At 34.9% G+C, this 24,937-nt stretch overlaps 2 protein-coding genes across 3 annotated transcripts; one reads left to right on the forward strand and one right to left on the reverse strand.

The window, feature by feature from the left end:
* The first annotated feature begins 10,226 nt into the window (after positions 1-10,226).
* On the forward strand, positions 10,227-13,237 carry LOC105639098 (Pentatricopeptide repeat (PPR) superfamily protein). Its single transcript, XM_012223041.4, has 3 exons — positions 10,227-10,756; positions 11,100-11,315; positions 11,656-13,237. The coding sequence occupies exons 1-3, from the start codon at positions 10,463-10,465 to the stop codon at positions 12,820-12,822; spliced, it is 1,677 nt and encodes a 558-aa protein (XP_012078431.1). The 5' UTR covers positions 10,227-10,462; the 3' UTR covers positions 12,823-13,237.
* Positions 13,238-13,777: 540 nt separating this feature from the next.
* Positions 13,778-20,887, reverse strand: PRD1 (putative recombination initiation defect 1). 2 transcript variants are annotated; one of them, XM_012223133.4, is made up of 9 exons: positions 20,323-20,887; positions 18,943-19,052; positions 18,669-18,844; positions 18,000-18,311; positions 16,748-17,714; positions 15,917-16,619; positions 15,556-15,836; positions 14,821-15,490; positions 13,778-14,410 (listed from the first exon to the last, which is right to left on the reverse strand). In XM_012223133.4, exons 1-9 carry the CDS (start codon positions 20,806-20,808, stop codon positions 14,174-14,176), a joined length of 3,942 nt encoding a protein of 1,313 aa, XP_012078523.1. In that variant the 5' UTR covers positions 20,809-20,887; the 3' UTR covers positions 13,778-14,173. The 2 variants fall into 2 exon arrangements, with proteins under 2 accessions (XP_012078523.1, XP_037492422.1); XM_037636494.2 differs by having other exon boundaries at positions 18,669-18,958; positions 20,323-20,441.
* Between the last annotated feature and the right edge of the window lie 4,050 nt (positions 20,888-24,937).

A 24,937-nucleotide genomic window follows, 5' to 3' on the forward strand; every position in this document is an offset into this window, starting at 1 on the left:
TCTTATCATTTTGTAATCATCACTTTTTACAATAAATATCCATCTTTTACAAAGTATTAAAAAATATTTACAAAATACTGATGAAAATATTTATTTTACAAAAATAATTATTTTTTACAAAATATTATGAAATATTTTAAATTATAATAAATTATTATGCATTTAAAACTTTAATTTACCACAAAAATTTGATTGCTTTGACTTTTATATGCAAAATATTAATATGGTATGTATTTAACATAACTTTTGAAATAATAATTTTTACATTTTTCAACTATTTAATATGTGTTTAATTGATCTATTTTTATAAGTTAGTGTGCTCAATAAAATTTTTATAAGTTGTAGTAATTTATAGGTGTCATTTATAACTTGAAATGTTTGATCAATCAAAGTAAAAAAGTTGAGGGTGCCACAATATTAAAGTAACAAAATTAGGGATGAATTTATATATTATCTATTTTAAAAATGCGTTTTTTAGTCGTATAACTCCAAAACAATATTCAACAAACTAATTCAATTTTAGTTACCTCAAGTCGCAACGAAAACACATAATATTTAAAGGATCCTTATTAGTAGGAATTAAACTCTTAATTTTATTATAATTCCTTTTAATAGTAGGATTCCTATTTAGTAGAAACTTCTAATTCTATTATAATTCATTTTCTACTGTAAGCCTCTCTTAAATAAGAGGTACACTTTGATTTAATAAAGAACCCAAGCAAGATTTCTATTAATCAACGAGATAAAGACTCTCGCTTTACCCTAATGAGTCTTGAGGTGGAGAACTCACTCTAATGAGTTTTTATCTTTTTTATCCATTATAGGAAGAAACAAGAATAAGAGCAATTCCAAGGCCTCAACCTTAGAAGATTTCTCCATTGGAAGACTTGTGACAAGATCCTATGCTAGGACACTTAAAAATTTGGTATCAGAGCTAGATGTAATGGTTGAATCGACAAACGCAAGGGATGATCTGAAGGCTATTTTAGGGGAGGCACAAGCATAGAATGACATCAGAATTGCTCAATTAGAATCATGCATAGAAGCAACAATAGCACATACAGAGAACCAATTGTAGAACTGTCGAGACAACTGCAAGAATTCCTTAATGTTGTGAAGAAAAAAAAAAAAGCAAGGATGCAGATGTTGAAACATGCAACAATAGTTCTAATTTTGATGGTAGGGTAGGCGACCATTACGAATTTTAAACATGAGTAGGAGCCTATACTAAAATGGACTTTTCAACATTTGATGGGACAATAGATCCATTGAGCTAGTTATATCCGTGTGATCGATTTTTCATTAATTCGAAAACACAGGAATCTGATAAGGTTAAATAGGTAGGTTTCCATAGGTGAGGCACAATTATTGTTTTAAAGGTTAGAGTAAGAGGAGCCAAGGTTGACATAAGAAAAATTCAAAGTTTATTGCAATCTGCGGTTTAGGCCACCATTAAGAGGCAATCCCTTAGGGAAGTTAGTTAACTTAACACACTGAGGGACAATTGAGGAGTACCAATGATACTTCCAAGCATTTTTAACTCATGCCACTTTAGTAAGAGTTGACTTATAAATGGATTTTTTCACCACTAGGTTGTTAGAAGACATAAGGTTGGATGATAAGATACAGAATCCACCCAATTTAGTGACTACTATGAACTTAGCAAAGGGCCTTTAAGAGGAAACAACAAGTGAGTCGCATTGGAGGCACTAAGAGGAGCTCGTGGGTTCCCTCAAAATCATCTACTATACTTGCCACAACATTTGGGTATAAGGGACCTTCGTGATAAAATGCCAACGCATTTCAAACACTAATAGTAGCGGTAGTGTTACAACCTCTTTCATTAAGAAATTATCCTGAGTAGAGATAGCGGAGAGAAGGGTAAAAGGGCTTTGTAACAATTGTGATGAACTATATACTTTTGGTCATCAATGTAAGACATTATTTTGACTTGAAATGGATGATAATGAAGAACCTAGTACGGAGGATTGCATGACAATGGGTGAGCCAGCAATTTCATTACATGAGATTACTAAACTTTAGAATTTTCGCACCATGTTAGTGGCTGAGGTTAAGGGATGCCCTATAACTGTTTTAGTGGATTCGAGCAGCACATAACTTCATTAGTAAAAATTGCATCATAATAATTAGGTGTGAAATTAATGCAAAAGAAAGGACTTCGGCTTATTATAGAAAATGGGCAACTAATTCTAAGTACCAGTACTTGCTATGAGGTCCTTATAATTATAGGTGAATTCTTTTCTATTGAATTTTATGTCATTTCCCTTGGATGGATTTGATGTGGTATTAGGTATCTATTAGTTGCAAATGCTGGGGCAAATATGGTGGGATTTTGATAAGCTAACTATGCGTTTCGAATTGGCTCAACATCAAATTGCTCTACAAGGCATCCAACATGAACAAGACTCCCATATTAATTTGTTACAGGATGTTGAAATGCCAAAAAGGGAGTTGGATAGATTGCTTGATGAGTTCACTGAATTATTCCAAGAACCAATAGGTTTGTCACCAATTCGATCTTGCGACCACCGAATTTGTTTGTTGCATGGTTCGACCCCCGTAGTGGTGCATCCATATCGATACCCTCAGTTGCAGAAAGATGAAATAGAAAGGCAATGTGATGAGATGTTATGCCAAGGAACCAATCACCCTAGTCAATCTACTTTTTCTTCTCCTATTCTCCTTCTACAAAAACAAGATGGTTCATGGCGATTTTGTGTTGATTATAGAGAATTGAACAATCATACAGTGAAAGATAAATTTCCAATCCCTGTTTTTGATGAGTTATTGGATGAGCTCCACGGGACAAAATATTTTACTAAACTGGATTTGCGTTTTGTTGCCATCAAGTTTGTATGGAGGCTACAGATATTTAAAAAATGACCTTCCGAACACACTATGGGCATTTTGAATTCCTAATGATGCCTTCGGTCTCACTAATGCACCATCTATCTTTTCAAGAATTGATGAATGAGGTCTTCCATCCTTATCTATGTAAGTTTATTCTTGTTTTCTTTGATTATATTCTTATTTATAGGAAAAATGGGACAAACACCTCCTTCACATTCTGACTATTTTTCAACTACTGTGATTTCATAATTTGTTTTTTAAAAAACCCAAATGCTCTTTTGGCTCATGCCAAGTAGCCTATTTGGGTCATAATATTGATGATACATGTGTCTCTGTTGATGCTAATAAAATCAAGGCAGTGATAGAGTGGCTTATCCCTCACTCGATAAGGGACTTAGAGGATTCTTGGGATTGACAGGATATTATCACAAATTTGTTCAGAATTATGGGCTTACAATTGGACCACTCATGAACTTGTCAAAGCATAGTGGCTTCCATTGGAACAATGATGCACTTATTTCATTTATTCAATTAAAACAAGCCCTCTTCGAAGCACATGTGTTACAATTGTCAAATTCTGATGTCCAATTTGTGGTAGAATGTGATGCATCAGGTAGTGGTATTGGAGTTATCCTTCATCAGGATTGCCATCCGATTGCCTTCTTTAGTCGTAAGTTTGCAAACAGACACTATAAGCTACCTCCTTATGAAAGAGAACTTATTTGATTGGCCAAAGCGTTTCGATATTGTAGTCCATATCTGTGGGGGAGGCACTTTCTCATTAAGACTGATCATTACAGTCTCAAATATCTTAATACAACGTCTGTCAACCTCCCCTCAACAATATTGGATTAGTAAATTGTTGGGCCTTAATTTTCATGTGGAACATAAGGCGAGTCATCATAAGCAAAGTGGTAGGCGTTCTCTCTAAGCGTGACGAGGAGGATTGTATCTTACTGGCAATTTCATAACCTGTAGTTCTATTGTTTGATGTTGTTCGGAATGAAATTCAAAATTTTGAATCTCTCTCGATCATACGACAACAAATTGAAAAACGAGAATTGGGACCTGAATCGTGACTTTATGAGGGACTAATTCTTTTCAGAGGGCAAGTTATCTTTTACCAAGTTCACCTTTATTTGATACTATTATTGCTGAGTTTCATAATGTCATGCACGAGTAGGTTCAAAAATTATTATAGCAGATTCAAAGTGATTTCTATTAGAAGGGCATGAAGACTATTATTCAGAATTTTGTTCAATTTTGTAGTTTGCCAATGGAACAAGACTTTCAATCTTCATGTTATGGGTCTCTCACAACCTTTCATGCTTCCCACTCAAATTTGGTCTAATATTCCTATGGATTTTGTGGAGGGTCTACTAAATGTCAATGGAAAATTTGTGTTGTTGGTGGTTGTCGATTGCTTTTCTAAATATGTTCATTTCACTCCACTTTCTCATCCTTATACTATTGTGAGTTTGGCTCATGTATTGTTTCCTCACGTCTTTCGCTTATATGATATTCCTAAAACTATTATTAATGATAGAGACGTTGTTTTCACTAATGATTTTTAGCGTGAATACTAACCTTACTTTGTCCTCTGCCTACCATCCTCAACCAGATGGCTAGACAAAAGCAGTAAATCGCATGATTGAGATGTATCTACGATGCTTTGGACAAGCCTAAAAGTTGGATGGACTGGTTTCCATGAGCATAATTTTGTTATAATACCTCTTTTCATTATGCATTTAAAACATCTCCATTTTAGGTTGTTTATGGACATGCTCCTCCTTACTTATTATCTTATGTAGTGAGTTCTTCTCGTAAGGCTTGAAAGAGATATGGTGCTCACAGAATTTCAGTTTTGACTTCAGCAAGCCTAGTTTCGCATGAATGAATATTATGACAAAGGTCACCATGATTTGCACTTTGAACCTCGCGACTTTGTTTAGTTACGCTATACCCTTTTCATCGCTTAACAGTGACCAACAAGCTTAATTCCATATTGGCACCTCATTTTTACGAGACTTCCAAGGTTCTTCATCGCATTGGGGATGTAGATATCATCTTGAGCTTCCTTCTACCAACCGCATTCATTATATGTTCCATATGTCCTTGTTGAAGCCCTTCAAAGGTGATATACCTGTTGTTTAGCCCACTCTTCTGCCAACATTAAAGGGTTGTGCAGCACCTATGCCTGATAAGGTACTTTGTGCTCATCTAAATCGGGGTACATGAGAAATTCTTATTCATTGTATGGGTTTACCAGCAACTAATGTAACTTGGTAGACTATTTCCAATTTCCAGGCAGCCTATCCATCTTGTGAGCTTGAGGACAAGCTCTTTCTTTAGGAGGGGAGTGATGTTATAGACGCATTTGTGGATAGAAAATATACAAGACGTGTAGCACATGAAATATAGAATTGATGCAGTAATTTTTTACTATTTAGTATTTTTATGTTATTATTATTGCTTGAGTTAGTTTCTTTCTATAAGAAGGATCCTTATTAGTAGGAACTCTTAATTTAATTATAATTCCTTTTAGTAGTAGGATTCTTAATTAGCAAGAAATTCTATTTTTATTGTAATTCCTTTTCTACTATAAGCCTCTCTTATATAAGAGGCACACTTTAATTCAATAAAGAACTCAAGCAAGATTTCTATTAATTAATGAGATAAAACTCTAATGAGTCTTGAGGCGGAGGACTCTTTCTAACGAGTTCTTATTTCTTTCTCCATCATAGGCAGAAACAAGAATAAGGGCAATTCCAAGGCCAAGGCCTTGGCCTTAGAAGATTTCTCCATTGGAAGACCTATGATGAGATCCCATGCTACGACACTTAACAAAATGGGAATTGAACTAATAAAATAAATTTTGAGTTAAAAGATTGAGAAACAAAAGATTCAAAAAGACATTCATGAGAATTAAGAGATAAAATAAAGAGAAACGATGAGAGAAATGAATTGATTCATCCTTGAAGAGAGAAAAATCAACTTGTCAAAACCGTGCGCCTAATACCATGAAATGAAGAAATTGTTCAACAATATTAGTGGTTCTACTAGTAGTTAGTTATTAGTGGATTATATAATGATTTAAAATAGAAATGTTAAATAAAAATAATGGTTTGATGAGCTATAAAGTGATATAAAAAAACTCAATTAATTATTGAATAGTGTTTCATGAAATCCTTCAACGCTAAAATTGCTATTATAAATATTATATTATTAAATAATATAATTAACAAATAGTATTTTAACCTAGTCAAAACGCACCAAACAAACACTTTATTTGAGACAACTTTTAATGCAACAATTAGTTTTTTGGTTAACGTCAAAACATTACATCTACTAATTATATTGTTCAATATGTAATATTTATAGTAGTGGTTAGATGTTGAAGGGTGCTTTATGAAACATTCCCTCCTAATATTTAGCATTTGACAATAATTAATTGAACTTTTAAAAATTATTTTATATTTAACAACTAAATCAAATAATTATTTTTATGGAACATTTTTGCTTTAAATCATTATATAAACAATTGTCCACTAACTGTTAGTAAAAAAAAAGAACAACAACAATAACTAATAACTATTAAAACAATTAATATTGTAGATAGGGTCAAGTATAAAGGTATTGCCAAATAAAGTGGTTGTGGCAAATTACAATTCTACTATTTTCTCATTTATTATTGAGTATTCATACGGTTATACTTTTTTCCATTCAAATATGTCAAATCCATAAATTTTCATATAATGTTAGTTTATTTTTGTGACACTTTCTACTTTTATTTTGATTAATTAAACACTTTAACTTGTAAAATTACACCTATTAAACACTTCAACCATTAAAATAATTTATTGAATATTTTAACTTGTAAAATTATATCAATTAAACACCTATTTAATTTTTAAAAAAATATGAAAATTATTGCTCCAAAAGTTATAATACATCAATTAATATTTAATATATAAAAAATAAAAAAATTCTAAAAAATATTACTGATTAGTATGAAAATGTATACAATATTAAAAAATTTATAAATTCAGTAGTTGCAGGAAGTTGGGAGGTGAATATATATATTCCGCTTTTTTCAACATGGAGCAAATTATGCATTCAGCCTAAGGGTGGCTATATTACGGTTTCGGGAACCAGAACCGTTGGTTCAAATCAGTCCCAAACCGTAACCGAAACCGGTGAGAACCGGAATAGGTTCGAACCAGAATAGGAGATTCTGGTTCGATTTCGGTTCCAAAAATTTGGAACCGAAACCGGCGGTTCCACAAAATCGGTCGGAACCGGATTGGAAACGCCGGTTCTCCGGCCGGTTAGAACCGCCGGTCGGCGGTTCGAACCGGCAGTTCTAACCGTTATAAACTGTCAGTTGTGTTTTTTTTTTTTAAATTTTATTGTGAAATCTCTTAATTACCCCTCCCAACAGCCATAAACGGCTACATAACGGCTAGTTTCAAGGGTATTTTTGGAAAAATAATTTTTTGGATTTATTATAAATACCTCATTTCATTTACATATTCATTACAAAAAAATCTCTACTCTCTCTACTTACTCTCTCTACAATATACTACACTCTACTCTATATTATTCTTCTCTACTCTACAATCTCTCTTATTAAGTTATTATTCTCTCTAATTTTTTTTATTCAATTTTCCAAATTATATCTTATTATCATATAATGGCAAGTGGAGGAAACTCAAATTCGGGTAAGGGCAAAGGAAAAATTGGAGAAACACAATATTCATCTATCCCTACAAACGACATCTATGATTTCACTCCCAACCAATTTAATTTTGAGGGATATCCAAATGAAAATTTGGAAATTCCAACTCAAGAATCTGAATTTAATGAGTAATTACAAGAAGAGGAAGAGCAAGAGCAAGAGCAAAGAGCACAAATTGTTGGAAGAGCAAGACAAAGTTCCGACATATTCGCCATTCATTTCACGAAAAAATTCAAAGGTGAGAAAATGTACGATGTAATTTGCAATTATTGTGGAAAATCTTATAAATTTAAATAAGCGGGCGGCTATGGATCATTTTGGAAACATTTGGAGACAAAACATCCAACAAAAATAGGAGTTGATCGGTCTCAAACACAAATTTTCGGGTACGCATCTTCTAACTTTTCTTTATTTCAATATTCTGAAAAAATACAAAAAGAAGAATTAGCAAAAATGATTTCTATGGAACATTTAGCTTTTAGTTTTGGTGAAAAAGTAGGTTTTAATAATTATTGTCAAAAAGCTTTAAATCTTTCTGCTAAAAGAGTGCCAAGAAATACTGTAAAACGAACTATTATTTCTTTATATAATAAAGGAAAAAAAGAGTTAGAGCTTTTATTTTCTCAAATGAAAATTCATGTTTCAATTTGTTGTGATATTTGGAGTGATTATTGGCAAATGCATTCTTATATGGGCATTACATGTCATTGGATTGATGATAATTAGAAAATTCAAAAAAGAATTATAGCATTTCGTGTTTTTGATGATAAATATACTGCAAATAATATTTATAGAATAATTGTTTCAATTTTAGATGAATATAAGTTGACAAAAAAAAATTTTCCAATTTCATTTGATAATGCTCCTGCTAATACTAAATTAATTATTGAACTTAAAAATATTGGTGAAAAATTTTTTCATATAAGATGTGCATGCCATGTTTTAAATTTATGTGTACAAGATGGTTTAAAAATTCTTAAATCTTTTATTTCTCCAATTAAAAAAGTTATTTCATATTTATGGGGACATCCTCAAGTGATGAAAAGTTGGGCTAAATTTTGTAAAGAAAATAATAAAAGACCAAAACGTTTTCCAAGGGATGTCCCAACTCGTTGGAATTCAACATATGAATTACTAAACGAGTCTTTTTCTTATAAAGAATTATTATGCTTTTTTGTTACTAATAATATTGAAGATATTAATTTATATCCACAAAATTGAGATATTTGTGCAAAAATTTTAGATATTTTAAAAATTTTTAATGATGCTACCTATAAATTTAGTGGGGTTTATTATCTCACATCTCATTTATTTTTACCTATGTGTATTAATATTGTTAGTGCACTCCAAGAATTTGAAAATGATTGTATATTAAAAGATTATATTTTTTCAATGAAAAAAAATGGTTATCTTATTTTAAAAATATACCACTCCTTTATTTTGTTGCTATTGTATTTGATCCTAGATGTAAAATTGATGTTTTATGTGAATATTTAACTATTTCTTATGAAGTATTAAATCTTGATATAGAAGATAATGTTAATATAAATATAGTATTGCATGAAGTTAAACAAAATATTAAGCAATTATATAATGAATTTGTTCAATTTTCTAGTTCATCTACTTCTAATTCTTCTCAATCTAATATTCAACAATTTTCAACACAAAGGGTAAGTGGTGTTGGTGTTGCTCAACAAGTTTTACTACAAAAGACAAAAAAGACCAAGGGAATCTAGTTCTTTTTCTGAATTTGATAATTATCTAACCACTTCTTTTGAGTTTGGTGATGATTATGCAGATACTGATTTTCCAATTTTAGATTGGTGGAGTCGTCACACCAATACTTTTCCAATACTTTCTTTAATTGCAAAACAAGTTTTAGCAGCTCCGGTCTCCACTGTTGCGGTTGAACAAACTTTTAGTCAAGGAAGAAACAACTTGATGAAACACGATCTCGTATGACACCCGATTCATTAGAAGCACAATTATGCGTGGATAATTAGAGCAAAGCCGAACTAAGAGCACAAGAAAATCTAAAAGAAAATGAAGATTTATATGATTTATACGATAGGTCCTCAACGGGAACATCAACCGGTGGTGCAAATAGCGATTAAGGTAAAAGGGGTGAAATTGGTATAAGGTAAGTAAGAACTACGTGGACTTTGATTCCTCTAAATCCCAAGAGGATACGTAGGCAACTTAATTTTTTTTTTTTTAAAAAATTAAGTTCAAGCCTTTTTTTTTTTAAATTATGTTCAAACTTTTTTGAACAAAAAATAAATTCAGTTGAGGAATTTTTTTAAAAAAAATAAATTTAATTGAAGTATTTTTTAATTTTTTAGTTGTATTTTTTTTACAAATAACTTTCACAAATTTATTAAATTTTGAAAACCGGTCTTCAAAATTTAAAATTTAAAATTATGCGATTCGTCAGAAAACCGATCGGAAATATCGATTTTATCACCGTACCGGAATCAAAACCGGAACCGTTCGGTTCCAAACCAGAACCGGAACCGAAACTTTTCGGTTCGGTTCCGGTTCCAGTTTTTTTGGAACCGGAACCGTGGCCACCCTTAATTTAGCCCATTCAATTACAAACGTTGAGGGCTGAATAGAATCAAATACAATTCTACCCTTTCTCATTCAAAATACAATTCTAGACGAATGAACAGGTCTACATAAATCCCACACCCTGAACTGGAATCAAGGGTTCAGTGAAGTGGCAATAAAGAGAGGAAGAGGGCTGAATCAATCGATTGTATTCGGCTAACATGAGAGCCAGAAAATTTCTTCTTTCTGGTTCCCTTTCTTATTTTGTAAATCTACCTTAATTCTTTTGATAAATGATATGATATGACTTTTACTTTCAGTACTTCAATGACTGCACCAACCTCAACGGCTGCTTCATCCTCTCTCTTGACGAGCGTTACCCAAATCCGTACATGTCTGGGTCCAAGTGACGGCGGTTATCCAAGAAACCGTCGGCTCAACCCGGTACAGCGGCTTCGCTTGCCGCTTAGACTCTATACTGCTCCTTTTTGCATTTCTTGCTTCCTGAACAACCGCAGTGGAAAGCATTCTAGGATATCAATAGCTTTACCTGCTGCTTTTGTTGAAAAATCTGCGTCTCATTTGCCTGCTGCTTCTGTAAGTAAACTTCTCCAACTACTGTTATTTCTTCTATTTCGTTTATTCTAGGAGCATATTTGACATTTCAAGCAGTGTCCTTTCTTGCTCCTCTTGTATGGTGCTGATTAAATTTGATGTTGGTTAAACAATGAGTAAAGTGAAAAGGGTAATTAGAGTTAGACTTGGGTGCATGTAAATAATTAGACCACTCAGTTTCTCTTGGAATTACTTGGTGGATGGGATTTTTGTAAATAAGATTAAGGGAAACTGAGAATTCTGTTTAATTAGGAAAATTGGAGAAAATTTTTTTTGAGAATTCTGTAAACCCATTATGAATCTCCACATATCAGCTCCATTGCAGGCAATTCCCCAAGATGATGATTCCACAAAGCACAAAACCCTTCTTATGGAGAGCTACCATGAACACCAGAAGCTCAAAATCTTGCTTGCTAAGCTCAACATGAAAGGCTCTTGCCCTTTGCAGATTCTTCATGATGATGGAGATTGGTCCAAAGACCAGTTCTGGTTTACCATCAGATTCCTTAAACATTCCTTCAGATCCGAGGAGGTGCTCCAGGTATTCTCTCTTGAAATATTTATGATTTGGAGTTCCAAGTCTTTTTTATATGTTTTTTGGGTTTCTGCTTCTAGTTCTTAATTTGTTCAATGATTAATTGAAAGATGTGAGAATTTTAGATACAATACTAATATTCTTATTAAAAAAGATAGGGAATTTATTTTATTAATGATCTTTGGTTTAGTTCGTATTTTAGCCTAATTTGTTTATGAGTTGGAATTCAGTTTTAGCTTAATTAACAAAAAAAAAAAAAAAAAAAAAACCGGAAATTGATTTCAATTTCTGGTTTTAGATTCTTGGTTTTGTACTTCAAAGTTCAAACTTATGTATTTTTGGACAGGTGTATAATGTTTGGAAGGACAGAGAAAAATCAAGAATTAATGAACTTAACTATGAGAAGATTATAGGGTTATTAGGTGAAGAAGGTCTGATGGAAGATGCATCTTTGGCGTTTAATGAAATGAAGAGTTTTGGTCTGAGTCCTTCTAAGCAAATTTACAATTCTTTAATTCATGGTTATGCTAAAAGTGGGAAGTTTGATGATGCCCTATTTTACCTTAGTCAAATAAAAGAAATGAATTTGTCTTTGGAAAGTTATACCTATGATGGGTTGATTCAAGCTTATGGTAAGTACAAAATGTATGATGAGATGGGTATGTGCTTGAAGAAGATGGAGATGGATGGGTGTTCCGCAGACCGTATCACTTATAATTTGCTTATCCAAGAATTTTCAAGAGCTGGTTTGCTTGCAAGAATGGAAAAGCTATATCAATCCATGAGAACAAAGAAGATGAATTCTCAATCTTCTACTTTGATTGCCATGCTTGAGGCTTATGTGAAGTTTGGTATGGTTGAAAAGATGGAGAAGATTTTAAAAAGGGTTTGGAAATCAAAAGCTAATTTGAAGGAAGATTTAATTAGGAAAATAGCCAAGATTTACATTGAAAATTTCATGTTCTCGAAATTGAATGACCTGGGAGACAATCTTTCTTCAAGAATTGGTAACACAGATCTTGTTTGGTGTTTACGCCTCCTTTCTAATGCTTGTTCTTTGAGCAAACAAGGCATGGAATCTCTAATTAGAGGGTTAAAGGAATCAAAAGTTTCTTGGAATGTAACATTTGTAAATATTGTTTTGCTAGCCTACCTGAAGATGAAAGACTTCTCGCGCTTGAAGATATTATTCTCTGAGTTAACAAACCTTCGTGTGGAACCTGATATGGTGACTGTTGGAATTCTATTTGATGCGTATGACTTAGGGTTTCATGGGATTGGAATTTTAAATTCATGGAGAAGGATGGGCATTCTTTACAGATGCGTGGAAATGGAAACAGATCCCCTGGTTCTCACTGCATTTGGAAAGGGCAAGTTCCTTAGAAGTTGTGAAGAGGCATACGCCTCTCTCGAACCTAATGCTAGAGAAAAGAAGTGGACTTATTCTGATATGATTGATTTAGTGGCAAAGAATAATAGAAAGGAGCAACCTCAATTGAAGGTAGATGAGTGAAACCAAGAATCAAGATGCGCTGACTCAATTAGCATACAGTACTTTAGATCATAAAGCTTTACTTGCTTGTGTTACTAACTAAAAGCATCACTTCATTCTATAGAGAAGCATGACATGTTTTCTTGATATTGCCTAATACTTAATTGTTTGCATCATTTGATACCAAGATTAGAAAAAACCTTAAACTGGGTGGATTCGTTTCTTCATGGAACAATGACTCTGCTTGGTTTTTATTTTGTGATATCAATTAAATTAGTATATACAAAGAAGGGAGTTGAGTATTAATTGGGAGCATCTACGGCTTGTGGGGAGGATTTAATTTATGTGTTATTTTCTTTTTATTAAAAGGTTATGTAGTGTAATTCATTTTGGTTTGACACATCTTGAAACCAACTTATAGATCATTGACTAGAAATGTTGGGTTGGTTGGTTTTTGATTTGAATTAGATTCGTTTTGGGTTTTAAATCCTTTTGATTCAGGTCTCTACGAATTTTTTCTTCTACATATCTTTTAAAAATGGTCTCTTAGTATTATAATTACTTACTTTTCTTAGGGTAGTGTAAAGTCATGTTTGGTTCACTTTCACTTTGAAATTGCGAACGAAATCCAATTTTTAGAGTATATGATTTTATTTTTTAATTTTTATAATATTTTATTTTTGCATCAGTTGAATTTATATTGAAATTATTCTTAATATAACTCAACAAATTCATTTTGCTTATTTAAAAAATAAATTTGGAATCACATTTTTTGAATTTTGACATATTCATATTCCAGTTCCAAAGTGAAACAAACAAGTCCCCAAAGAATCAGAAAATCTGAACTAAAATGGTATTTGAATCTGTTACATATATTCACTAAAGAGGATAAAACCCACTAAATGTTTCAAACATGAAGAAAGAAAGAAAGATAGAATGAAGAAAGGACAGAATGAATCAAGATTCAACTTCATAGTTCTATTCAAATCCCAAACGTGTATTTATATTCAATAAAGAAGTAACAGTTTCAACATACTTAACAAACTAAACTACAATTAATGAAATGGACCAACAGTATTGCTTAGCTGAATGACTACCGAGTCAAAAAAAAAAATGACTGAGTTGCATTAGGAAGCTACAAACAAAAACTAATATTAATATGCCGACCTTTGTCAACCTTGTACAGTTTATAGCAAAGCTATACTAGCATTCCAAGAAACAGTCCAAGGCCTTTCCAGAACCCAGGGATTTTTCAGAGGCCGAAGCTGTACAAAGCGTAATCCTCAAGATGTACAGAACTACAGATAACAGCTACCAATTTGAATAGTAACTTAAAAAAATGATTAAAAGCACTGTTGATGCATGGATTCCTTTAGTTGTCATCTTGTACTGTCAAAGTCCTAAAGAACATTTCTATTTCTTCTAACAATCTCTTTTTCCCAGTTCCTAAACTGACGGAATCATCATCTAGATGCATGTCAGATGATATCAAGTGAATGAGATACTCACAAACTTCTCCTAATTCATCTGTTATGGGCACCCTTTTCTCCGTATGCTCTTCTGTACTGTTATTTTGAACATCTCCAGTGGATATATGCTTCCTGCATTCCTGCAAAGTAATGAAAACGCATATAATGAATATAATATTATGTATTATGTTTCTAAATGTTACAGTGCTATCCCTAAAGCAGGTGTGGCCAAGGGCCTGTTCAGGAATGGACTGAACCATGGTCCCATGGTTCAGAACCAGACTGAATCAGATGGATCAGTTCCTCTTGGGGAGGAACCAAGGAACCGGTCTTACTGGCTGGAACTGACTGGAAATCATCAGGTTCTGAAGTGTATGTGTGTATATATATATATGTATTTACTAAAAATGCAATTGCTAAAGCCGACCCAATTCCAGTTCCAGCAGATTCAATTACAGCTCAGGGAGACCATAAACCAGAATCAGCATCAAACCAGCCTGAGGTCACTTTAAGACTTGAGTTGTACATTAGCAGAAGAACCATATCATACCTGAAGTACCCTATTTAAACAAGCAATTTGGTCTGCCTTTAAGAACTCAGATTTTACCAGCTGTCGAAATAAAAGCACCATCTCAATGCTAACGTTACTGGCTGCAAGGTTTTTAATTATACCAGAAATGCAGGGATCATCAAACACAGTGCTCATCCACTGGGGACGTTTTTGAAGTTTTAGCAATGAGACTGCTACATGAACTGCAGGCTTGTGATAATTAGCGAATGACTTTGATGGTAAGCATGGAGCAGCCAAAGAAAGTGCCATCTCTTCTACAATCAGCCTGCACCAGGTATTATCTGCAGTAACCCTCGTCTCCTTCATGTTCAGCTTTTCCCATCTTGAGATTGTTGATAGGCATAGGCTGCAGTTTATGGCCACTTGGATGTCACTGTAAAATATTAGGCCTTCTAATATAGCTATCATGGACATTAGGTAACCGATTGAACATTTTAGTTCCTCTTTTGTTCTGTTTATCTGTTCTGATATTCTTGTAATGAACTCCAACAAGCAATATGATGCAACAAGTTTTACTAGAGGAGAACCGAAATGCATCAGCCTACACAAGTCATGGCAGTTGATGCTGAGAATTGAAAATGGCTGTTCCCCATTAGATGGATCAAGTAGAATTTGCCAATCCACTGCCCCAGGGAGGAGAACTTGCAAACTAAGATAGAGAGAAGTTAGATTCACAGCATGAAATGATATAGTTGTTCTTAATAGAGCGCTTACCATCTTAAAGAGAAGCACAACAGTAAAAGCACAAATATCAGTGCTTCACCAATGCTTGTTCCTTCATTGAAATCAAGCAAAGCAGGTCCCTTTGAACAGGCCTCATGGATGATGTTGTTTATCATAGATGCCAGAGAAGTATTAAAGATGATGGCTTTTGAAGCTCCTAACAACACTTTGCTGGTAGATTGGTGCAAAATCAAGGACAAACAGGCAATTACTTGTAGACCTTCCGTAGACCACCTTTTTGCATCAATGGTTAGGTTGAGGAATTCCATCAGCTATAAAACAAGGAAAAAGAGCCAATCAGTTTCAAGGTATTATGAGGATACATACATGAGCTCAAGTTGAGATTCAGTACCTTCATGGTCACTGCAAGCCAAGCCTCATCATCGCAAAGTGCTTCAGGGTGTACTGAACGTAGAACAGTAAACACTAAAAGCGAGGTGGCTTTGAACATTGATGGGGAAGAAAAATAACTAGGGTTATAGTAGATACTTCGGATTGCATTGCCAAATCCATTCATACATAATTGTTCTGATGCAGCTGGAGAGATGCTGATAATTGTTGCCAAAAGATTTACTATTGATATAACGTCGGTCTCTTGGCTTATTTCCTCTACCTGCTGCGTCAATAGGCATACCAAAAGCCTTGCTACATAACTGTCTTCTGATGTTGCCAATTCTGCAATTATTTGCTCATTTATAATTTGACTATGTTCCCCATTAACAACAATCTGGGTGGCATTTGAGCAATTGCTCCTCCAAAATTTTAGGATTTGGTAAGACAAAGGCTTTTTGAGTTTCTCTTGCTGAAACAACCATTTTAGTGATACCAAGTGAATTCTTGAAGAAGGCAAATCCCATTCAGTTTCAGTCAGTAAGTGAAACAGGATCTTCTCAGCTTCCGGACTGTAGTAGTTGTGGTAGTTCATCTTGGCAAAACTCCGATATAGACCATAGAGATTTACTAGTTGCACCATTGTTAATGGATGGGTGGCCTCACTGCTGTTGACAAGAATATATTGTTCAAGAGAAGCTAATACAGATTTCTCATCTGCAAGCCTGTGAAATAAAATTCAAAAACATGAGATAGATAGGTTATGGATATAGATCCTTAATGAAGTCAAGTAATTATTCATGTTATGTGTAAATTAACATATCAACCAGGATTAAAGGATGGAGCGCGATACCTGTCATTATGTAAAGAACTGGTATGTAAAATCAGCAAAACAGCAGATTGACAACTAGACAATGCTGGATTTTGGGAGGTCTTCTGTCCAAGAAGAAATAACAGATCAATAGGATCAGTTGGAAGATTTGAAGCAGCATCTCTAATGGGTTGACCAGTATCATTTCCCAGAAGAACATCCACAAGTGAACTGAGCATTAGATATACTCTTAATTTCATTTTTTCTGTAGGGAATACCCCTAGATATCCAAATGATAAGCTGAACCAAGATGATTTAACCAATATCTGTGCAAATTGTATGGCTTGGACATCAGAGTCCTGAAGCAGTATAGAATGAAAAGTTTCTAGTATCCCCAAGATAATTTCCTCATCCACTTCATCGATGATTGTTGCAATCCAAGGTAAGATGTGTGACGTGCATATATCCACAATACAACTTTGTAATTCTGTGATAGTAGATTTGTGTCTGGATATTTCTTCGCTGCCGCATCCATATGCCTCCTTAAGCAGGTATAAAGCATGCAAAAGTTGACTTGGATCTTTTTCAGAGATATTCAAACAAGCTAAAATGGCATGAGTTATTGCTTCTCTAACTGTTGATACTATATCTGAAGTTCCATGGAATGATGGAGACTTTAAAAGAGCTACAAAAATTGAGCAGACTGTTATGAATGTCTCTGTAGACATGCCCATCTCTCCAACAGTATGCCTCTTAAACATCTTTGCCAAAACAAGGACTAGTTCCTCAATGTGGGAAGTAGATATGATTCCAGGGAAATCAGAAATGCTATTCCATATGAGCTTCAGTGTTTGATATTGAACAGGATGAAAAGGAACTTCAGATACATGAGATAGAATTGGAATTAAAATTGGAAATCCAATGAGCAATCTTTCTGTGAAACCTTTCTCAACTTTCGAGAAAAGATCAAGAAGGCGTAGGCAAGAGTTGACAACTGAATCCTTACATTCTGTCCACATAGAAATTGATGCACTCAACAACTACATTTTGCAGAATAAGAACTTCACTTTTGACATTGAAAAAGAGAATGTGTTATTCCTTGACAAGATAGCATGCTTATCTTTATTGAATGTGCAATAGTTCAAGCAAAATGCAATCACAATATCGGATGGTTGGGAAGTGTAAATTCTGTGTAATATTTGCAAATTGAATGCTCAGAAAATGTGTCCTAGTACTAGAATGAACTTCGAAGTGTCGACTTCAATGTGTGAATGTGCACACTAAGTTCACTTACCTGACAGTCTCAGTATTTCAAAAACATAGTCCACAATGTTTTCTTCCACTAAAAGTTGGATCTGTCTTCCTGGAGCTCCTTCACATGACAAATAATGAAAGATTAGATCTAGTGTGCCGATTTGGATTTGCCTATCTGATGAAAGAAGTGGTCCTTTAATGGCCTCAGCAAATAAGAGATTCAGAGGAGGACTATCCACTCCATGGTCTGTTGTTTGCATAAAGTTATCGGCTTCATCAGAACTCATGCTGCTTGTGTCATTTGCATATGCATTCTCAAAAAACCCCTTCTGAGCAACAGTTGTCAAAAATGCTAGGACCAAGGACAAAAAGTTCTTAGTTAAGAGAAGGTGAAAGAGAAGATGAGGTAAGCAGGTCCTTGCAGTATCATAAACACAGGTAAAACGCTTGAATTGTATCAAATCCAGTCCTTGAGAAAAAGAGATCATAAATTTTAAGCTTCCTCTAGCTGTAATGAGGAATTAAGGTATGCATGCCACTAACGTGTGCAAACTAGTGTAAAATTGCCATATTCTCATAGTTCCGAAGACATTTTCTATAAAAGATTTCAATAAACATGTCATACTAGGAATCCAGCATGGGAACTGAAATAATAAATGCAAAAAAGAATAAGATTGAAAAAGGAAATGTCTAGAAGAATCTCTCTTACCTATGCAGTTCAGTCGGACGGTATCATCTTGGGTCTTCACAAGGGCTTCCAGGGACAGATGCAAGAGCTTAGGACAAAAGGCAAAAAGAGAGTCAACTACATCACCATTCTCATGCTGACATTGGAGGATTGATAGTTTGTACAGAACAAACAAGATCTCGCCCCGGATTTCTTCACTGAACCAAAGGAGCAAAAAAGCATGGAGAGAAGTGAAATTATGCAGTTGGTGCATGGTGAAAGTAAATTATGATTGTAGAGGGTCCTTCGTAGCTACCTTGGCAACTGAAGACCTGTAACAAGATTGGATAAAAGAGCATCTCTGTCTTTAATTTGAATGTAAGGATCATTTATAGAACAGTTCAAGAGGGCCCCGAAGCAGTGAAGCTGCACTTGGGATCACATGTGGAGATTAATAAATGAAGGTATTTATTTTTCACCGTATTATTGGCAAGAGAACACTTTATTTGAAAGAATTCAACGAGTCTTGATGCATGCTGTTAAACTTACAGACCAAATTCTGTAATTACTACTCCCTGATGAAGGGTAAAGACTAAAGATCCCAATCATGATCAACTAATGCACAAGTCTTCTCACTCTAGCTCTCTTTCCGTCTTCTACCGTCTATACTCTCTTTTTTTTCCCCTGTATGTCTGTAAACCTCAGCTACTTCACCTGATCACACTTTACTTTAATGCACCCAAGTCAGACACACATTGCATGGTTGAATAAATGGGTACTTAAAATATAAGCAAAGACATAAGAAAAGAAAATTTGGACATGCCTATTCTGGATTAGGGCATGTGCACACTACTAATCCAGCATAACTGCAAAGCATTTTTCAGCATAAAATGAAAACCAAGAACAGAAAGCAAAAGCGTGCAAATACAAAATTGAAACAATTATACAATGTCAAAATGCTCTAAGCTATTACAATCCAAGATTATCCAAACTATAGGGCTTGAAATTACCATTTCTCACACATATAAACTCTATCGTGAAGCAAAGAGATACGGTTTCCCTCTGTGCGAACCAGCTTCAGTAGTTTAGACTCTATATCAACACCAACTATTTTTGCTAGTTAAGCCAGAAAAATCTTCTCCAATTGGCATGTCAATCAGTTCTTGTATGTACCAGAGGCATCAACTGATTCTAGTTTGAAAGCGGTAGAATAGCACTATTGACGAGATAATATTATTAAAGAGTAGCTCATTCATGTTCGTAATAATAATCCTTTTGAAGATTGAATCAATCACTTGATGAACAAAACCTGAATCATCATACACACGAACCAGCGCTATATCCTTGCAATAATTTCTTCCTAATATCTATTATAAGTGATTAACCATTAGGAGCTAATATTATTATTTTACCATTCTTGCTAAACCTCACAACTCCACTAGTTATTAAGCATCTTTAAGCCCCCTCGCAAAAGCTCTAGTAAGCTTCACTCCCCGTTTGAAGTTCCAGCAAATATTACTGTTTAATTATATTAATGTTTGAGCTTATTCCCAACCCCAAGTAAGTTAAACATCATCTTTTATCAATCCAATAAAAAAATGGATGAGTAAAAAACATTAAATCGGAAATAATTTTGCTTCATTTTCCAAGGAAGCAAACAGAAAATTAGTTTCAATAATAACGCAACGTTACTCACCATATACACTTGCCGCCGACTCCACACCAAAGTTCCAGAGGAGATATGATCGGCCACTCTCAAAACAAACTCATCACAGAGAGATCTATCGCGGGACCCACAGAGAGTGGTGATAAGATCAATGAGCTGGCGAGCGAGGGGATCATCGTCGAACAAGGAGAGAGCGGAGACGAGAGGGGAGACGAGGAATTGAGGATGGAAAGAGAGAAGAGAATGGAGAAAAGAAGGATGAGAGAGAGCGATTGAGAGCTGTGAAAGGGCATAGGAGACATGGTAAGTAGGAGACTGCGGGTTGGTGATGAGATTGGAAAGACAGAGGAGGCAGATAGCGCCGCCGTGGTTGGTCGGAAGAGAAAGAGTGGAGCGGTGGCCCTTTGAACATTGATGAGGAGAAGAATTGGTGAAGGATTGTGGAGGTAGAATTGATTCTTCGTCGATGAAATCGTCCAGATCTAGGTCGGAAGCTTGCGAGTCCGGCAACAACATGGCGGTGGAGCGACACAGAAAAGAACAGGAGTGAGTTGTTTGAATTCAAATTTTTGAGCGCGCTGAGTGATTGGCGTTCCAACTTTTTATATGGTGCCTCTCGCGCCAATAGTTTGATTTTTTTTTTTTTTTTTTTTTAACAATCTTGCACACAGTCTCCGAATTCGGCCCGAGGCTTAATCATAGTTAAAATTTTATGGTCTTACATGCATCTGTATTTAGTGGAAATCGAAGCGAAAGTTCTCTCATATGTCAAGTCTGCGTTGCCAACTAAATCATAACACATAAGTAATAGTTTGATTTTTTTATTTATTGATTCGGATAGATTTTTCATGAGAAATATGAAAATAAAATAAAATAGAAAATGAGTGGTTGGATTTAGGAAACTATTCTTATACAATATTTTTGTTCAAAAATAAATTAAATAATAGATACATAACACATTGCCTTTAATACATATTTTTAAAAAAAATTTTAATATGAAAATCAAACAACTAGAACTTTAAGGTCACGTTTGGTATGATGTAATCAACCATGTAATAGAATAAAAAATAAATTATATGACTAATTACATTATTTGATTAGACTTTTTTAAACAATGTAATGTAATTAAGATTACATATGTAATCTTCATTACTTAAATCGATGTAATATTCATTACATAAAAAAACACATGTATTATCCGTTACATAAGTACATCTAATACCAATTATATCAAACTATCCAGCTGAATGCATAAAATCCCCCGTGAATTTTTTCATTTTAACCATTTGTCAACCTAGACTTTGCGGGGGACCTAATAAGCACCTTAACTTAATTTTTTTTGTAATTTATGAGCCCCTTGCCAAGCTGGAATAATAGGCGTGAATTCAATGTTCAAAGTGTGAATGCTTCATTCTAATCCAACGTGGCACTAATGACAAAATTTTGCTCAAAAATAATTGGAAAAGTTGAGGATGCATGATTTTTTCAAAAGTTTGGATTTGAAAAGAACCGAATCGAACGGATTTGATTGATTTTATTTATCAAATTGGTTTTTTTTTTTATTAAACCCGTTTAGTTCTCGAAAAAGGCTCTTTTATTTTGATAAAATTTTTATTATGGAGTCGCCACCCTTATTAGGGAAACATACTCGAATTAATCAATTCTTTGGAATCGGTTAATCTGGTTTTAAACTAGAGGCGAGTTCGGGAGCTATGTACGAAATAGGAAGGTGTTAGGCACCCATTTCGCCCGACTAAATCAGTCTCCACGTTTTCCAAAGATTCACAATAATTAATAATGGGATCAACTTTTATTTGAGACGTAAAACAATTTTAATGCAATTTTTAGAAAACCATATCATTCAGACAAATTATAACAAACGTAATAAACATGAAACATAAAGCATCCACAAATAAAGGGATGAGAAAAGAGTTATAAACCACCCTAATTATTATAATCTACCCTTGCCCCTCCAAATTTTCCAAACCCAATTAATATTACATATAAGCAATAATAGGGATCCTTATGGACCCTTTACATTTTGCAATAATATAATACTAAAGCATAATAAGAATAAAATATCCATAATCAACACAAATACAAAATAAACATTATTCTCAGAATCATAGAATCATACAAACTAACCAACAATCAATCATTCATTCACATAATAGAAATATGATGCATGTTCATAATACAAGAATAAAGAATAAAGGAGTTAGCACAATAATGAACAATAGGCATTGAATTTAAAGGCATAAAATTAAAGGGCAGAATAATAAAGTTCTTGTAAATTAAAGAACAGTAATTAAAGTGCATGAATTTAAATGATTATATGAGATTTAAACTCATGATCTTGATGTTCATCTTTGAAAGATGGGCAAACACATCAATCATTGTTCTCAATCTTGTTTTATTTATTTATTTGATCAATATATGACCAAGTACACATCACGATTTAAGGTCAGAGCTAGGCCACTGGATCTCCAAATCAGGACATTTATTGGATTTTGGTACATTTAGAGCATCTGAATCGAAGGGCCTTGAGCCACAAGGGGCTATTCCATGCGCCTCATGCTGATGGCGCACACCACACGTAGTGGCGCAGGGCGTTTCCCAGATAAAAAAGGCTTCTGGAATTTACAGGGTAAGAACATGGGATCTGGGCACTAGTGGCGTGAGGCACTGGAAAGTGGCGCACGCCACACGTAATGGCACATGCCACTACTATTGGCCACACGCCACAATGGTGCAGAAGCCCTTATTTTGTTGATCCCAGGCTTCCCTCACAACTAGACTCGAAAAAGTTGTTTTAAACACCGAAAAAGAAAAAAAAAGATGAGGAAAGAGATTAAAGATTCTCAGAAACTACATTTGATGGTTTCACTTAAAGATTAGATGAAAAATGGATGAAGAAACCCAACTCCTTGGTTCTCAATCCAATAGTCTGAGTTTCAATATTAAAGTATGTGTTTTTAGGATTTTAGATTGATCTCAGGAGATTTTGTGATTGATTAAACAACAAATTTCAACTTGGATCCTAGGTTAACACTAGTTGCCTTTGGATTTTTAGGTTAAGTTTTAAAAATGCAAGAGTCTCCCCTTAGTTTTCCAAAAACTCCTCCCCTAAAGTCCACCACAAATGCCTATTTATAGACATTTGAGGGTGAGGTGGCCCCATTTAGGGTTTGACGTGGCAAAAATGCCACTGTCAAGCCTCGCAACAGGACCGAGTCCACTTTACGAAATTGAATCAGGTGGCACGCGAAATGAGACGGTGCACAGAAAAATGTGTCAGGTGGGCCCGACGCGCTTCGAGGTCCGCTTTCATCGCGAAACGGACAGTGACTTGAAAAAGGAAAAATGATTAAAAACATAGATAATTTCAGTCGCAGACCATTGGTCCGAGAACCGGGGCAATCAGAAATCCCAATCCAATTTTATGCGAAAAACGGTATATCATCACTAAACCCTTTAGGGGCAAAATTTAAGCGTCTACAAAAACGTCGCTCCATTCCCATCTCCTTGCTATGTCGCTATTAGATTGGAAAACAAAAAGAACAACATTCGGAGAAGCTGCTAGGGATGAAGAGAAGGTCTAACCGGCCAGTCCTGGGCTGGTCTTGCCAAAAAACTAAGGAAACGGAAGGGTGGTGGCTGTCTCAATCAAGAATCGCAACTTAACACCTCCCCTATTGCTGCACTACACAGGTTGAAAATGGAGAGGGAGATAATTGGGGAAAGGCAACGACGACAAGTTTGGGTTGATCGAAAAGTGGAGAGGGAGGAGTTAGTGTTGGTCGGACACAAGTAGATAATCTGAAATGAATAAATAAAAACAGAGGGGGAGGGCTTTGCACAATCAGGGAGAAGGAAGAAGATAGATTTAGGCTAGGGCTAATTTGGGTTGATTAAGGTCTGGTTTGGCCTAAATCATGGGTTTTTACTTGGTTTTTTTAAACTAGTTTGGAGATTTCTAATGGGTTTAAATTGATTTAACAAATATAAATGCCACATGGAATAAAGTATGCAGGCGTGTTTGAAAAAAATGTCATGTAAGAGCGATTGTATCTCACACTTAATTCTGTGACTGAACATGGGTGTAAAAGATACAAAAAGATCAAGTGAAGGGGCTTAGTAGGTTCCCCGTGAAGTTGAAGCTGAAGTTGACAAATGATTAAAATGAAAAAGTTCAGGGGGAATTTTATGCATTCGGGCCAAACTACCCTAATAAAAACTTTACCATTTAAGACTATTTAACACTACTACCTCACCACCACAATCACCATCACTGTTCCACCACCACCACCACCGTTCCACCACCACCACCACCATCACTTCAACCACTCTATCACCATCACAGCACCACCCCTACCACCACTACCCGACCATCTCAACCACCACCACCACCTCGGCAATCACTATCGCCACTACTTAACCAATGCTCCACCACCCTTACCACCACCATCACTGCGCCACAACTACCACCATCGCCCACCACCCTCACCACCACCAACATCACCGCCCCACCATCATCAATCCCACTACCACCACTGCTTAACCACCATCACCACCTCAACTACTAGTACCACCACCATCGCTCCACCACCACTGCTCCACCACCCTGATCGCCACCTCAACCACC

This window comes from Jatropha curcas, chromosome 5 (assembly GCF_041381405.1).
Source record: "Jatropha curcas cultivar XTBG-Jc1 chromosome 5, XTBG_Jcur_1.0, whole genome shotgun sequence".
In the NCBI taxonomy this organism is placed as follows: domain Eukaryota; kingdom Viridiplantae; phylum Streptophyta; class Magnoliopsida; order Malpighiales; family Euphorbiaceae; genus Jatropha; species Jatropha curcas.

Coding starts and splice junctions, on each gene's coding strand:
- PRD1 (XM_012223133.4), bottom strand. CDS start 20,808: ATGTTGTTGCCGGACTCGCAAGCTTCCGACCTAGATCTGGACGATTTC. Junction 19,053..20,322: donor GTCGGCGGCAAGTGTATATG/GTGAGTAACGTT, acceptor TCCCAAGTGCAG/CTTCACTGCTTCGGGGCCCT. Junction 15,837..15,916: donor GGCTTGCAGTGACCATGAAG/GTACTGAATCTC, acceptor CTTGTTTTATAG/CTGATGGAATTCCTCAACCT.
- LOC105639098 (XM_012223041.4), top strand. CDS start 10,463: ATGACTTTTACTTTCAGTACTTCAATGACTGCACCAACCTCAACGGCT. Junction 10,757..11,099: donor CTCATTTGCCTGCTGCTTCT/GTAAGTAAACTT, acceptor GCTCCATTGCAG/GCAATTCCCCAAGATGATGA. Junction 11,316..11,655: donor GATCCGAGGAGGTGCTCCAG/GTATTCTCTCTT, acceptor ATTTTTGGACAG/GTGTATAATGTTTGGAAGGA.